Genomic DNA, 16,083 nt, shown 5'->3' with positions numbered 1-16,083 from the left:
GGTTGGCTTTGGTTTTAGGAGGGGTAGAGGTAAGTCGAAGAAATACTGGAGTGGGCTGATTAGACATGACATGGAACAGTTACATCTTACTGAGGACATGACCCTAGATAGGAAGGTATTTGTTAGGGTTTTTTCCTTGATTTTCTTACCAAATTTAATTTTTACTTATTCTTAGAAGGAAAATAAAGTAATACCATAATTACTTTTACTTTTCCTGAAAGAAAAATATAAAACTTTTTCATATTTAGCAAACCTCTTTCTTGGAGGAAAGGTTTTGGACATCTATAAATAGAAGACCCCTTCTCATACCATAACATAATAGCATCCACAATGTAGTCTTTAAAGTGTCTTTTTAGGGAGAGATTTCTCCCAATAGGTTTTAGGTTTTTCAATTTTATTTTTAATAGTAGGTCGTTTGGCCAAAACATATCAAGAATATGTCTATTTAATATTGTTTTATTTGCATTTGAATTATCATCATGTTGGTTTGCAAATTAAAAGCTTCCGCATGATGCCCTCTCGATTTCGAACCCAACAAGTGGTATTAGAGCCTATGGTTCAAAGGTCCAATGGTGTGGTGAGACGAGATTAAAAAGGTTCAAATCGGTTTCAAATCAAGTTGCAACCAGTTTGGTGGTAATGATGTTTTTGTCCAACTACATATGAAAAAGATATGTCAATCATATTTTCAACAATCCTGCTGTTACATATTTGAAAATAAAGCTTACTTTTAACCATACAAAGGACTCAAATATTTTTAACCCGAAAGGGCTCATATATTTTTAACTCAAAAGCTCTACTTTTAAGCATGCAAAACAGCAGTGATGAAGACTATGTAAAGAACAAAGATCAAAGATGTGAAGAGGCGGATCAAGTCAAGAAAATCAAGCCAAAAAAGGAGAGATTTGTTAGGGTTTTTGCCCTGATTTTCTTACCAAATTTAAGTTTTACTTTTTCTTAAAAAGAAAATAAAGTAATACCATATTTACTTTTACTTTTTCTGAAAGAAAAATATAAAAAAATTTCATATTTGGCAAACCTCTTTCTTGGAGGAAAGATTTTGGACATCTATAAATAGAAGACCTCTTCTCATACCATAACACAATAGCATCCACAATGTAGTCTTTAAAGTGTCTTTGTTTAGGGAGAGATTTCTCCTAATAGATTTTAGGTTTTTCAATTTTATTTTTAATATGTAGGCCATTTAGCCAAAACATATCAATAATATGTCTATTTAGTATGGTTTTATTTGTCATCTGAATTATCATCGTGTTGGTTTGAAAATTAAAAGCTTCCGCATGACGCCCTCTCGATTTCAAACCTAACAGCTTTGGTGTAGCCTTGCTAGTAGTCGGAGGGCTTGCACATAGGTTGGAGTTTTTAATAGGAGGGTTTGGGTGAAGTGTGTGCTCTCGGTTTGATTGTGTATAGTACTACTTTGTGGATGTCTTATTTCTGTTATTTCATCTTGTTTCATGTTTTATTACGACTTTGTTTACTGTCGTTTGTCCTAAGCTGGGGGTCTATCGATAATAGTTTCTCTACTTCTTCGGAGATAGTGATATGGATTGTGTATATTTTATCCTCCCCAAACTCCACTATATGAGAATACACTGGGTATGTTATTGTTATTGTTGTTGAATAGTGTTTCTCAGTCTTTGTTATTATCTTTGATCAAATCTTAATAACAATCACCCTGCAATCTTAACATTTTAATTTTTTTTTTTACATGGGTCATATTCAAAACTTTAGTTGGTTGTTGACCAACGAAAAGCATGGGATCAAAAAAGCTCCTGCTAGAGCAATTGTACCAGCTCCTGCACCCAATGATTTTGCACCTTTTAACATCCCGGCTTGAGAATTCATGTGGCTTCTTGATGAATAAGTAGTGATTGCTCTGGTCTCTTTAGCAGCAAGGATAGTAGCCCGGGTTACTTCATGAGCAGGCACATTGTCGACAGCAGCAGCACCCGATAGTAAAGTAAAACGAAAGTACCTTCCAAAGGTTCTACCTTTTCTTTTGCGTTCGTAAATAAATAGAAAGTTTCACTCTAAGAGCCAACCGATTCATTATCCTTAGACACAAGGATTAAGAAATAGCAATGTATCAGAGCGAAGTTTTAAGAATATTATATATGCTAAAGTAGATTAAAAAGAAAAGCAACAACGATGATCACAAATTGCTATACCTCACCTAAAAAAATGCTTACCTTTTTAGAGATCAAATCAGAAATTGTTCGAGATGGCAGGGAGGGTGGATGCTGACTAATTATTATGTGCAAAGATAGATTTGAGCAAGTTAGAGCCATGAAACAAAAATAAAGCAGACATATCCAATAGTATTTTCGGAGTAGAACCCACAAAATTGACATCCTTCAAAGCTCAAAAAAGGCACTTTTGGTACAACGTTTCAAGTTCAAGAAAAGTAAAAAAAACTTATGCCTTTAAAAGTTAATAAAACTTGAGACACAACAGGATTGTTGGTTTTGTTTCCCTTGTCTTTGTTTGTGACCAAATTTTTTTTATAAAAAATGAGGAGCATGACAGAGAATACTTTGACTTGAGATAGAAAAAAAACCAGCAATTGCAAGCATGTGAAAATGAGAAAAATTGAATGATACGAAGCTTTTAAAAAAAAACACCATCTACACCTACTCAATTTTTGAGTGTCATTATTTCCACTCTATTGAAGGACAAAATGATAAGCAAGAGTAAAGGGATAAGATTAGCATAAAAAGTGATAGAGACAAATAGTGTAAAAGTTTATCTTTAAAAGAAGAAAAGCATTAATAGATCAAAGTACAAGGTAAAATGTACCAAGGGACAAGATACAACAAAGGACCACAATCAACTTTCGACTGTGCGTTATATGTAGTAGTAATGTAATGTTTCTTTGGTCTTCCACTTTGGAAAACATAGAACTGATATTTGGTACAACGATGCTAGCTGACATATATGGACGTTCTTGGTGTCTGTACTGTATGTATATCAAAAGGATGAGATCAGTTCATGAATATTGTCAGATCTGTTAATATAAGTAGAAATCGGAAAAAAATTAATTAAATCTGTTTTTGTTTAGAAAAAGATTTGGGTTTCTCAATCTCCATTTAGATTGTGCCTTATATGTAGAATATTGTCAGATCTGTTAATATAAGTAGAAATCGGAAAAAAATTAATTACATCTGTTTTTGTTTAGAGAAAGATTGGGTTTCTCAATCTCCATTTAGATTGTGCCTTATATGTAGTAGTAAAGTAGAAAGAGATGCTAAAACTTAAACAGATCTACTATGTATCGCAGCAAGTTATGAAGGGACTATCCTAAAGATGCGTTGGAGGGCTAGGATGACACAATCAATGTGATAAGTTATTTGTGGAACTTGTTTTTCTTTCACTAAGGGACTCATTATCCTCACTTTTACTCGAGTCTCTGTACAACTGCTTCAGATAAGCATTTCCCCAACAGGTGATCACAAGCCAATGACGATAAGCATGCTCAACACTACAGGACACTATGACCAACTATTTTCTACAATGAGCAGGCCGTGTCTGAATACCAGTGTGGCTGATCATACTCTCAGATCAGCTACTGACCTTGGTAAGCTATTGTGGGACTGGTAACATGAGGACTTTCAATCCTCTACCAATCTCAATTGCAATGGTGTTACCAGTACTAAAGGATGAGCACCATTACTTGTATATCATCAACAACAACAAAAAGAATCAATGAACAAAAACCTTAGGAATCTGAATCCAGCATTCAGTCTGTCACACACAACACATTAATCCATAAAGGATATAGTAATCATGCATGGTCGAACAAGCTATTTTCAGATGTCTATACAAAATTCACAATCATGCACAGGGTTCCCAACAAAATCAAGAGGTCTGTACAAATTCAGGTGACAAATTAAGGTCACCAAGTTATATGCTAACATCTAGCCAAAGTCTATACAAATATATATTATATAAATACAGGTTCAAGAACGTTTTCCTCTTGTTAGAGAACAAATATTTAGCAAGAGGAAAAAATGCTCCACTCTAAAAATTATTCATCCACCAACCAACTCCCTTTATTCACGAATTTTTTTGTTCTTTTGACAATCCAGTGGATTTGCAGATGGGGCAAGAGTTCTTCACAACCAACCACTTCTTTACACACTCCGCGTGATATTCATGCCCACAATCAAGAGTTCCTATAGTTTCTTGGTTGTTGTAATTAGCCTGAAATCAAAAGTAAAATATGCATTGCAAGCCATCAGAGATACAAGGATAGTTAAAAGAAGAGTTAATGGTCAAAAACACACCTAAAGTGAACTATCAGGTTGTGTTTTGTTTCCCACCTGAACTATCAAACACAAATCAACTATTAATTGTTCACTTTTCCCACCTGAAAGTTCAGGTATAAAACTCAAAGAAATGTAGGGATTAATTATGTAGGGCTAAGTTGTTCATGTCCATCTTCTGCCTTGCATAAAATAACACATAGATTCCCTCGTAACTTATACATGTATTAGATTGTAAACTGGTAACCATACATCGCATTTTGTGTGCTGAATTTTATACATAGCAACTAAAATGCTACCAAACATGGTACTACTTATGCTGATTTTAATACATGAACCAGTTCATCTCCTGACCAGAAACCAGCAGCCAAACAATTCCTGAGTTCTGATAATTAGATATCAACCTATTCTTTCTCCATAATATTGTATACAGAACAAGAAATATAGGAAAAGAAAAAGAAATCAATTCCAAATGCAAAAACTTTCCATGTGGATGGATTTGTAAAATCATTAAAAGAAATATCTTTACCATGGTAAAGAGAAAATGAAACAATTTTTTTTTGCAAAAGGAAAGTGTGAATAGAAGATTGATGATTATGAAAGTGAAACAAGTATATCTTCATCAAAGAATGAAAACAAGAATAATTAGTATTACATTTCCTAAGAAATTGACTTGGAATGAAGTTAAACTTAATAACAAATTAGAACCTACTAATGTGTCTGTGCAAGAGTTTACACACTCATCTGGTTTGTCTTACTGTACTTAATCAGGACCTAAAATAAAAATGGATGGGAGAAAAGGAGGCTGAAGCAGAGCCATCTCCACAGTGATCCCTGCAAAAGCCATAGGAAAACCTAATCCCATTCAAAGTATAAGTTAGCATTAGTACCTGGCATATGACGCAGAAATCAGTTTCGTGATCCAAACATGCAGCAGTTTCCAGGGTGAAAGGAATCCCCGGGGATGAAAATGATCTTGTTTCCAAACGGCTAACGATTATTTCATCTGACAACCCAGTTGTTACATTGCCAATCTGCTCCCCCAGTGCAAGAAGTTCCTGGTATAGAATTTTTAAGTTAATTGCAGAGCAGATAATAACACCAAATTAGTAAATAAAATACAAACAAACTAGAAACTTAGCATATACTGATCAACCATCAGGGCAAATCTTAAAAAAATATAAATATAATCAAGAAACCTATTGCTCACCTCGTAGGACATGTGATCTATGTCCAAACGCATATCTCCATGCTGATCAATGGGACTGTTAACTTCACGGTAGCCTGAAACATCCAGCATTGCCACTCCCTTCATATAACGTAACCATGAAGAGATGATCCCATTAGCATTAAATGCTATAATTTCAAATGCATCAAATTAGACAACAATAATGACAGAAAAGTTTACATCTTCTGGCAGAACTCTCATGTTAGGGAGGTTCCGATGTCTAGTATTCCTTTCAAGCACGGTAGCCCTTTGATGAGGCCTGTAAAATCTGAAGCCAGTTGGTAGAGAGGGCATATATCTGGGCCCTGCCTCTACAACGCCTTGCATTAGGTTAGTGGCGACATTGGACGAAGTATTTGGTAAGTGGTGTGAGGATGGTGCTGTCATTTGCGGAGGGAAGGTGATAGGCTGGCCTCTCATTCCTTGAATATTAGGTGGCAGATGATGAAAGCCTGGGTGCCCTTGAGGGACGGGTGGATGCAGAAAACTAGTCAAACCTCCATTGCTAGATGTCATTTGATAACCTAGCACGCCCATGTTTCCGGCATTTATGCAGCCTCCAATCCCACCTAGAATAATAAAGAAAAGCAATAAGACACAATCAGTTCCTGAAATTAAATGGTGTCACTGATTCACTTAAAGATTTCAAGAAGGGAAGGGAGGGTTTACTGGAGGAGACATAGCAAAAAGGGAGCACATGTATTTATCAAAGTCAACTTTTAGCACTTGAAATCAATATGAGATAAATTAACAAAATGGTGATAAAAGCAGAAGGAAAATAAATGTGTTTCCTGTGGATTTTTCCATTTTATATAGGAGGCCAAAAAATAGCTGCAAGATTCATTGTTCTGGGTTGGCACGCCAGTAGCAGTGTAGCACGAGATAACAAAACTATAAAACAACGGTTTTCAGAAAACATTAAACAAGGAGAAGATTAGCAACAGTAAACCTAGGAAAAGTAGATCCCTGAATCTCAATTAAAAAATGCACATATATTACCAGGTACATAGGGTAACGGAGCAGCCTGATTCCATGCCCAAGTTTGAGTCTCACTGCCATTGCTGTTGAACTGCAGGTCCAACCAGGGATTTCCAGGCAGCTGATGGGTCTGACTTATATAGTTTCCTTGAAATAAATGATTATGGTTATGCCTTGCAACATTTTCTGGACCACTAGCACCAGAACTGTTACTCATACTTCTAGGTGCTCCATCCTCAATGAATGATGATGAATTGCCTCCATAATCTGGTGGTGTAAATGATGCAGCATCCATTAAAACATCAGATTCATGTGGTCTTGCAATCACTGGAGCAACAGAAGAACTGGAACCTGCCAAAGCATGATGATATTGAAGATTTGCAGGAATTCCTTCAGCATTCTTTCTCTTAAATGATCCTCTGACATTGTCCATGTAATGATTGTTCCTTCCATAGTCTGAATTCATTCCAACGATGTTGTGAGAGCCCGATTGAAGCTGATCATGTGGCCCATGATTTACTGGAACAGGGAAATCTCTAGAAGCGGATGAAACAGCCATGTACGGATTGTAATGAATTGAAGAAGCAGAACTGGCTAGGTCAGGATGCTGATGTTGAACCCCATTGTACTGTGTCAACCCATATGTTAAGGCACCCTCTTGATGGTCTGGTACATGGTGCAAATAGATATTACCAGCATTTCCAGGAGCTGGTACTGCTGCATGGACATTAGGCTGTGCATAAAACATGCAAGGCGCAGAATGAAAAAACTCTTGACCTTGCTGATCTGCTTCTAAATCAACTATACGATTACCGTGCGACATGCTCCTTTGACCTATCTTCGTGGTTGAAATTTTGTGGAGTGATGCCTGCTTGGAGGAGAACAAGCTATAATCATTTTGTTTGACAATGGCGATCTGATAAATGGATTCTTATTTCAGTATCTTTCTCTATGTTCATCTCAATAAGTAAAGTTCAAAGTTGAACCTAGAACTTAAGTAGTTCTTATTTAAGATCTATAGGGTTTACATCTTTGATTCAGAAAAATTGAGCTCAGCTAACACATATCAACTCAATATAACACTAATGACTAACAAAAATAAAACCACAGAACTCGTGAGTGTTTTTTCTATATTTATAATTAGCCATAAGGGGTTAAGGTGAAGCTATTAATGCAGTAGAAAAGAGGGTTACATTTGTAATTGACCATCTCAAGGGTGAAAGAGGGTGTGCATTTCACTGATGAAGGAAACGATGTACATGATAAAATTTTTGAAAAGAAACCAATGTACATGGCATACATTTGATGAAGTGTTAAAGCAGCCAGCCATCAAGTAAAGATGTGTTAAATAGATATAACAACGTGGAGGAGAAGCCATAAAGTTTGGCAGCAGAAGGGTTTTGTGTCATCAGCAGTTCAGCACATAAACCACCCGAAATGTCCGAATTTTATATTTGTAAGATCAATAAAATGAGTAAGATCAAGAGTCTTTTCTCTTGCAATTAAAAAACATTAGAGGCCAGATATTTTCATTCTAGTGTGAGGTCTTTCTGCAAATTTCAACCAAAAGCACCCTTGTGAATGCACCAACTACAGTCCATTTGCAGCTAGCAAACCAAGAATTCACAGGTCACACAAATCTACTGTTCATAAACTCTTTATATATTTGAAATTAAAAAACTCATAACCTTTTAACAAAAACCACAGTTCTAATTCACTCAACTGCGGCAAGGCTTGACAGATTTATGATATCAGAAGATTGGGATAAAACTTTCAGACATATTAATCAATCTCTCTTACCCATAGTGATTTCAGATCACTCACCTCTACTCGTTAGATATGGGAACTGGGAAACTACAAAATAATACTTCAAATTTGAGAATTGGCGGCTTAAATCTGAAGGCTTCAATGAAAGAGTCAGAGGTTGGTGGGGATTCTTTCAATTGCACAGGTAGACCTGATTATGTTCTGGCATTCAAGTTGAGAGCACTGAAAGGGAAACTTAAGGAATGGAGATTTTCAACCAAGGTACACTGGGGACACAAAAGAAAATTGTCCTACAAATTATTTTTTAATTCACAGTTACAGTTATAGCCTGACTCTGTAAGGTGGGAGTGGAATTTATTCATTAAACAGTTAGAGGAGTTTGACAGGATACAGGAAAAGAGATTATTATCTCAAGTTGAAGCTACAGAAAGGGTATCATTGCAAATGGAATCAGAGAATATAGCAAAACATGAAGAAGTTGCTTGGAGACAAAGGTCTAAGGCACTTTGTCTTAAAGAAGGGGACAGAAATACAATATTCTTCCACAGAAATTCAAGATCTCATAGAAAAATGAATACCATTTACAAACTAGTAGTTGAGGAGGGAAGTACCAAAAGGGATTAAGACATCAAGAGGGAGATAGTGAATTACTATTAGAACCTATACACAGAAATAGAAACTTGGAAACCTCAATTTAACTTGAGGGTGTCCTACTATCACTGAGGAAGAAAACCAGAACCTGATGAAGCCCTTTGATTCACAGGAGATCTGGGAGACTATCAAAGCTTTGTGCAGGAGATAAAGCTCCAGGTCCAGATGGTAATTCTATTGCTTTTTTCAAACAATGTTGGGATATAACTGGTACTAACGTGGTTGCATCTATTGAGAACTTCCAACAACAACATGCCCAGCAAAATCCCACAAAGTGGGATTTGGAGAAGGTAGAGCGTACGCAAACTTTACCTCTACCTAGAGTGGTTAATTCCAATAGAACCTCGATTCAAGGAAAACTGGTCCAAAACAATCCAGCAAAAAAAAAGTAACAAAAGTACAAAAAATATCAAATAGTAACAAAACAACATATAGTTATAGGACAATAGCTGCAACCAAATAAATGATAGTCAAAGTACAAAAAATAACACATAGTAACAGAAATCAAAGGACAAACAACTACAAGAGCAATACTACTACTACAAGTAAGGATGGGTAACAAGACAACACACTACTACCTACTAACCTTCTACCCTAATTTGTGTCGTCCACAACCTCATATTAATTAAGGAAGATTTGCATTTATCCAATGAATTTTGTGGCAGAGATCCAACCCCTAGTTGATTTTCTGGTAGGCAAGGTGGGGGAACTAACTACTGTCTACCTGGGCATGTCCCTGGGAGCTATGAGTAAATCAATAGGAATCTGGAATGGTGTGGTAGAAAAATGTGAGAAGCTAACAAACTGGAAGATGAAATACCTTTCTTAGGGAGGGAGACTGACTCTTAATAAGAGTGTTTTGGAGAGAATTGATAAAGCTCAGAAGAGATTTTTTATGGTAGGGAAATGGTGACAAAAAGAATATTCATCTAGATAAGTGGGATATCTAAACTATCAAAAAGAGAGGAGGGGAATGAGTATCAGGACCTTGAAAATCCAAAGCCAGAGTCTAATGATGAGATGGCTGTGGAGATTTACTTTTGAAGAAAATCCTTAGTGGAAGTAAGTTAGTAGAGCAAAACATGGATAGAAAGGTAGCAGGACAACCAATCGAGTAAGTACCCCTTAGGGATGTAGTGTGTGGAGATCTATAAGGAATTTGTAGCCAATGATGATTAGAAAGGTAAAATTCAAAGTTGGGATAATCCTCCATCTGTCTACCAAACCTATGACAAGTAATACCAGCAATAGGTACTAGGTAACTCTATCTACCAAAGCTAGGACAGATGGCAAGAAATCTCACCTAGTACTTTTGTGTCTGCAGAGATCTGAACTTGAGACCTCATGGTTCTCATCCACTTCATTGACCGCTATACAACACCCTTGGGTGCAAGCAGAGATAAGGACTTAGCAGCAACCCATGCATCCATGGCCAAAAATACTAACATAAAAAGTGATTCAGAGACAACTTCAATCTACTATAACAAGTAACGATACATCACCTGTATAACCTTACTACACAAAGGAAAGAGCTAAATAGTCCCGACAATCTTTCCTCAAACAAAGAAAAGGAATGTAAATTACAGCAGTGCCTTCTGCATAATCACACAACATAGATGCAAGAATCTATTCTAATTTCACCATCTAATGACCCATATCGCTTTCCCCCCAAAACAATTTCCACATTATGTGTGCAAACAAAAGTTAAAATGCTAAAACCTCCTTCCTTGTAGCTTCCTAATGTAATAAAGATAGAGGGGAAAAAAACCTTTCTTTCAGATTTGAAACTTCTGACCAAATTAACAAACCAAATAGTTTCACACACTCACAGTTGTCGAAAAAGCCAACTTTTGTTTTGATATAATATTCCTTCACAATAAATTTCCCAAAAGCCAATTAAAAATCATCTAATCTCATTATCTACCACAATAAATTTCCCAAAAGCCAATTAAAAATCATCTAATCTCATTATCTACAACAGTCCATGTATTTTTTGATGATACCATAGAATGAAAAAGTGGCATTTATCCTCGAATAATCGCACAATAGAAATTCTATTTCACATAAAATAGAAATAAGTGAGACTCATAGATATGAAGATGAGAAGTCCATTTATATCATCATAATCATGTAACTAACTAGCAACAAAAAACAATTTAAAAGAGTGGATAACAGGTCCAAATAGCAACCGAAAAAGGGTAGACCCGTCATGCGGAGGTACTTATATCCAGTTTAAAGACCCAAAAAATACAGCTTGATATGTGATGATTGACAGAAGACTGGTTAAAGATAAAGCCTCCGACTGATTCTACTAATGGGAAACTCAAATGTATCTTAATTTCAGTTCATTTCTCGCACAAATGCTTTGACTTCCACTCAATACACACAGGCTAGCTTTTAGGTATGACTACCAATTTTGAAGTCCAGCCAGCTAACTTTGCTGTGTGCAAACAGAAGTTAAAATGCTAAGGCCTCCTTCCTTGTAGCTTCCTAATGTAATAAAGATAGAGGGGAAAAGAACTTTTTCTTTCAGATTTGAAACTTCTAACCAAATTGACAAACCAAATAGCTTCACACACTCACAGTGGTTGAAAAAGCCAACTTTTGTTTTGATATAATATTCCTTCACAATAAATTTCCCAAAAGCCAATTAAAAATCATCTAATCTCATTATCTACAACAGTCCATGTATTTTTTGATGATACCATAGAATAAAAAAGCGACTTTTATCCTCAAATAATCGCATAATAGAAATTCCGTTTCACGTAAAACAGAAATAAGTGAGACTCATAGATATGAAGATGAGAAATCCATTTATATTATCACAACCATGTAACGAACTAGCAACAAAAAAAATTTAAAAGAGTAGATAAAAGGTCCAAATAGAAACCAAAAAATGGTAGACCCGTCATGCGGAAGTACTTATATCCAGTTTAAAGACTCAAAAAGTTACATCTTGATATGTGATGATTGACAGAAGATTGGTTAAAGATAAAGCCTCCAACTGATGCTACTTATGGGAAACTCAAATGTATCTTATTTTCAATTCATTTCTCGCGCAAATGCTTGACTTCCACCCACTACAGACAGGCTAGCTTTTAGGTATGACTACCAATTTTGAAGTCCAGCCAGCTAACGTTGCAAGTTTGTCTTTACTTTTCTTGTGGAGTCGGAACAACAATGCTTCGGAAAAGTCAAACAGGAAAAAAAACAGACATAAAGAGAAATAATATAGAGCATAAAAGAATTAATTGTTCTCCTCTCTGGTGCAAAGCAGCAGGCTATGTAGGTCGTAATCTTCACCGAGAATAGAATGCATACTTCTGATCTCTCTTAAACAAGATTGGAGGAGTTGTGTATCACCATATAGGGTATGCAAGGAAAAAGAGAGATTTTCACTTTGTGAATCACTCAGATAAATGCAGTAATTCATGAAAGAGGAGTATCCTATAGTTATAGTAGATTAGTACACGATATGTACAAGAGACAGTTTCTACTTAACCGTAAATTACTTGCACAAATAGCTATATCAAATAGGAATTTGTCTTTATAAGATTTCAAACAAAATCATTAAGGAAGTAGATTGGAAAGAATCCACCAGAATAATTTTAATGGAGTTCACCGGAGAATGAACTCCAGGAAGGTACAACTGAAATTTGTATGAGAAAATATGTTAAAGAAGTTAAAACGAATGAAAATGTTCAATTCAATAAAAAGAGAAATCTTTCTTTCTGATTCATTATTTTTCTTAGGACACAATACTCAAATCTAGATTCTTGTAATTATCATTCACGTGAAGAAAAATTAGCCCATCTATTCCGGGGTTAAAACTAGTAGTTCTAGTGGTCAACTTGGTTTTTCAAATTGTTCCTCATTATTGAGAAAAGGTAATAAAAATAAAATACGAGTTATTTTATAGTAAGAGTGATTAATCATTGTTGTTACAAGGTCAATCTATTCACTCGTCTTGATAATATTTTTCCTTGTTCACTAATAAATCGATTAATTAAACTCATGTTTCTATAATCAATTTGATCCCCCAATTGAATTGGAGGTAAGCGCCTATGGAAAGTCGCTAGAATTTATCCATGGTTTGTTTGTTTAATTTATTCCTTAATCCTAAAATCATGTTTCTTAATTATTCATTTTAAATCCACCCAAAATACTTCAGGGAACACCTATCAACAATCATAGAGATAGAATGAGCTGTCAAACATACTCTAGCGTCTAAACCTATTTTAAGTAACTCAAAGAATAGGACAAGGAGTAGCCAAGGCAAAGAATTAAAACCAAATCAAGCGAACACCGGATAAAATCTTGATGTTAGCTAAAGAAAGAAAAGCCAAAAAAGCTACATTAGGTCGTTATTAAAACATCTCCTGTTTGGTTACTAGACAAATTACACAGTTCTTCAATCAACTGCTAAGTGAAGGGATGTATAACACATAATAATCAAAGAATCCAACACAGTTGATTATTGTCGGAACCAGGGGCGGAGTAAGGTGCTGACGGGGTTCACCTAAACTCCTTTTGGTGAAAAATTACACTATTTATACATGATTAAAATTATCTATTATACATATAATAAATAATAAATATTGAACCGCCCTTCGACTTCTTCTTGTATTCACTTCTTCATCTGTTGAACCCCTTAGTGAAATCTTGGCTCGGCCACTAGACAAACCCATAAAAGGAAAACCAAGTTATTCTGGCTTAAACATAACAATAACATACCCACTGAAATCCCACAAGTGGGGTCTGGGGAGATTAGAGTGTAAGCAGACCTGACCCTGCAAGGTAGAGGGGTTGTTTCCAATAGACCCTCAGGCATAAACATAAATTCTAGAACTATTAAGGTCAACATAACATAACTAATACACAATCACAAACAATTCATGAATTAGAAACAACGAAAACATATAGCAAATCGATAACTCACCTTTTTATCATCTAAATATCAACTTCTTTGCCTTGAATGTTAAGGCCCAAAAAAATACTCCGAATAAATTAACCGTACTGGAACACACCTACATAAATCAAAAAATTAAAAATTAAAAAAAAAAACAAGTTATATATCAAAATTGCAATCAATAATCATCAACTTAAAAATTAAGCAAAAAAAAACCACAAATAGTTAAAGATTAACAAGAAATTAAATATCTGTACATTAAAGATAATAGTTGAAAATTTTTGATCAAACAGAAATTATTTTTAAAAAAAAAAAAAAAAACTAACCAAAAACAGAGGTTGCGTATGATGATAGATCGGAAGAAGGGAAAAAGGGCAGAGGGGGACAATTGAAGAGAGGTTTCAATGGAAAAGTGGAAATTATATGGTTAACTGCTAATTGGCTGTTTTATTCTCCTATTAATTGGCCACGTTTATTTTTTCTGTAATTTCTGTTCTGTCATGCCTAACAAGATAAGGACTTACAGGGTATTTTAGTAATTGGACCTCAATGTAAAATTATTATTTTTGGGGGGCGAAATACGGACACTTGTATTTGTTCTGGTTTATAAGTAAAGTAGACACTTCTACTTACATTTTTATTATCTGGATCCTTTAATCCGTCAAACCAAAATATTTTAAACTCTTTACCCATCAAAACATAACATTTTAAACCATTTTTTCATTCAACTAATACGAATGTAATACACTCATCAATACGTGGCATGCCATATCATTTCTCAATGACACGTAGAAAATTAAATATTCAAAATATATATATACTAGTTTAGTGTACGCGCTTGGCGCGTGTACTTATATGCTCAATGTTAATTAAGTGAATGAAACTTAAAAATAAATTTAGTTTTCATAGGCAATCACATACTTATTATTATTAAGTTTTATGGTCATGTTAAATTTTTTTTGCAACTCCAATTTATTATTATTATTATTAATAATAATAAATAATAATAATAATCTATATTCTATTATCACCAAAAAAAATATTTCTAACGTTCATTTAGATTTTTTGGGGATAAAAATAATTTTTTCAAATTGATGGTTAGTGCCTTGAAATAAAATCTTGTTGCATAAATTGACTATTTTGAATTTAAATTGTTCTTCTAAGGTTGATTATTCTGATCGCACGATTAAATTAAAGAAAAAACTATATGCACAATAAATTAATACTGTAACATTACCTTTCGATAAATTTGTATGTTTTGATGCTTGATGCTAGTAACAAACGGATCATGCTACAAAAGATATGTCCTCCATCTGCTTGGAAAAAAAAATCAACTTGAAGAACTCTTAAAAATTTCAATACGAAGAAATATGAAATATATATGTCATCTTTAAGTAGATATTCAGAATTAAGAATGTGTAAAATAACTAAATCATATCCCGACTTAATCAAATTTAAATAAAAAATTAAAATTTACATGCATGACCCATCCAGGATTAATATGTACTTTTGTTTAGTAAATTCAAATATATGGAACAATCCATCTTAGTGTTCTCTCTCCAAAATTTGTGTAGGAATATAAGCAACCTTCGGATCCAACAGAATAACCATTTTAGCGATCAATCTAACGATATTGTTATATATTGATAAATTTAACGATATGATACAATAAAATTTAAATAACAACTAAAATAAATACTATATTTTAATCATGAACACAAATACAAAATAAAAATAAAAAACAATACAACACATATGTAATATACAAAATAATATTAAATTGTTTTTAAAAGAAGTAACATCAATCAACATCTTTGAACACAAAAAATAAACAATTGGGCATTTAATTATAATTCTTTTTGTAATCCTTCTCCCAAAAGAAATTATATTAGACAAAAAAAAAGGAATGCAGTTGACTTTGGTTTTTCTTAAAAAAAAAAAAGAGCACAACTCCTTTTATACAAACACTTTTTAAATTATCCTTACTTAGAATTTTATTTTTAGAAAAAGAAGTACAATTCATGTTCAAACTTTACCTTCTATAAATATTCGAAGAAATTTATACCCATTTATTTTTGGAGTTATATCAAAATATTATAAAAATAATTAAATAATTAAAAAAATAAGTAAAAAGATAATTTTGTCTATTGTAGAGATTTTTAATAAAGGATAAAAAGTTCAAATTACTTTTCTAAAGGTCCTCACACTTTTAAAATATTATATATATATATATATATAATATTTAAAAAAAAAAAAAAAAAATACAA

General features: G+C 34.0%; 1 protein-coding gene across 5 annotated transcripts; it reads right to left on the bottom strand.

Annotated features, from left to right (window-relative positions):
- Nucleotides 1-3,779: 3,779 nt before the first annotated feature.
- On the bottom strand, nt 3,780-14,302 carry LOC107842477 (probable E3 ubiquitin-protein ligase ZFP1). 5 transcript variants are annotated; one of them, XM_047397072.1, is made up of 8 exons: nt 14,143-14,302; nt 13,847-13,934; nt 10,211-10,348; nt 6,511-7,405; nt 5,692-6,080; nt 5,494-5,592; nt 5,174-5,341; nt 3,780-4,221 (listed from the first exon to the last, which is right to left on the bottom strand). In XM_047397072.1, the coding sequence occupies exons 4-8, from the start codon at nt 7,310-7,312 to the stop codon at nt 4,075-4,077; spliced, it is 1,605 nt and encodes a 534-aa protein (XP_047253028.1). In that variant the 5' UTR covers nt 7,313-7,405; nt 10,211-10,348; nt 13,847-13,934; nt 14,143-14,302; the 3' UTR covers nt 3,780-4,074. The 5 variants fall into 5 exon arrangements, with proteins under 5 accessions (XP_047253028.1, XP_016541832.2, XP_016541833.2 ...); XM_016686346.2 differs by having other exon boundaries at nt 6,511-7,357; XM_016686347.2 differs by having other exon boundaries at nt 6,511-7,357; nt 10,211-10,289.
- Nucleotides 14,303-16,083: the final 1,781 nt, after the last annotated feature.

This window comes from Capsicum annuum, chromosome 9 (assembly GCF_002878395.1).
Source record: "Capsicum annuum cultivar UCD-10X-F1 chromosome 9, UCD10Xv1.1, whole genome shotgun sequence".
NCBI lineage: Eukaryota > Viridiplantae > Streptophyta > Magnoliopsida > Solanales > Solanaceae > Capsicum > Capsicum annuum.
The sequence above is the reverse complement of the archived record's forward strand: the minus strand, read 5'-3'. Positions and strand labels throughout refer to the sequence as shown.

What these genes read in the sequence shown, in the direction of transcription:
- LOC107842477 (XM_047397072.1), bottom strand. Translation starts at nt 7,312, where the DNA reads ATGTCGCACGGTAATCGTATAGTTGATTTAGAAGCAGATCAGCAAGGT. An exon ending in TGAGAGTTCTGCCAGAAGAT is followed by an intron (nt 5,593 to 5,691) that starts GTAAACTTTTCT and finishes CGTTATATGAAG; the next exon opens with GGAGTGGCAATGCTGGATGT. An exon ending in ATTTCTGCGTCATATGCCAG is followed by an intron (nt 4,222 to 5,173) that starts GTACTAATGCTA and finishes TTTTGATTTCAG; the next exon opens with GCTAATTACAACAACCAAGA.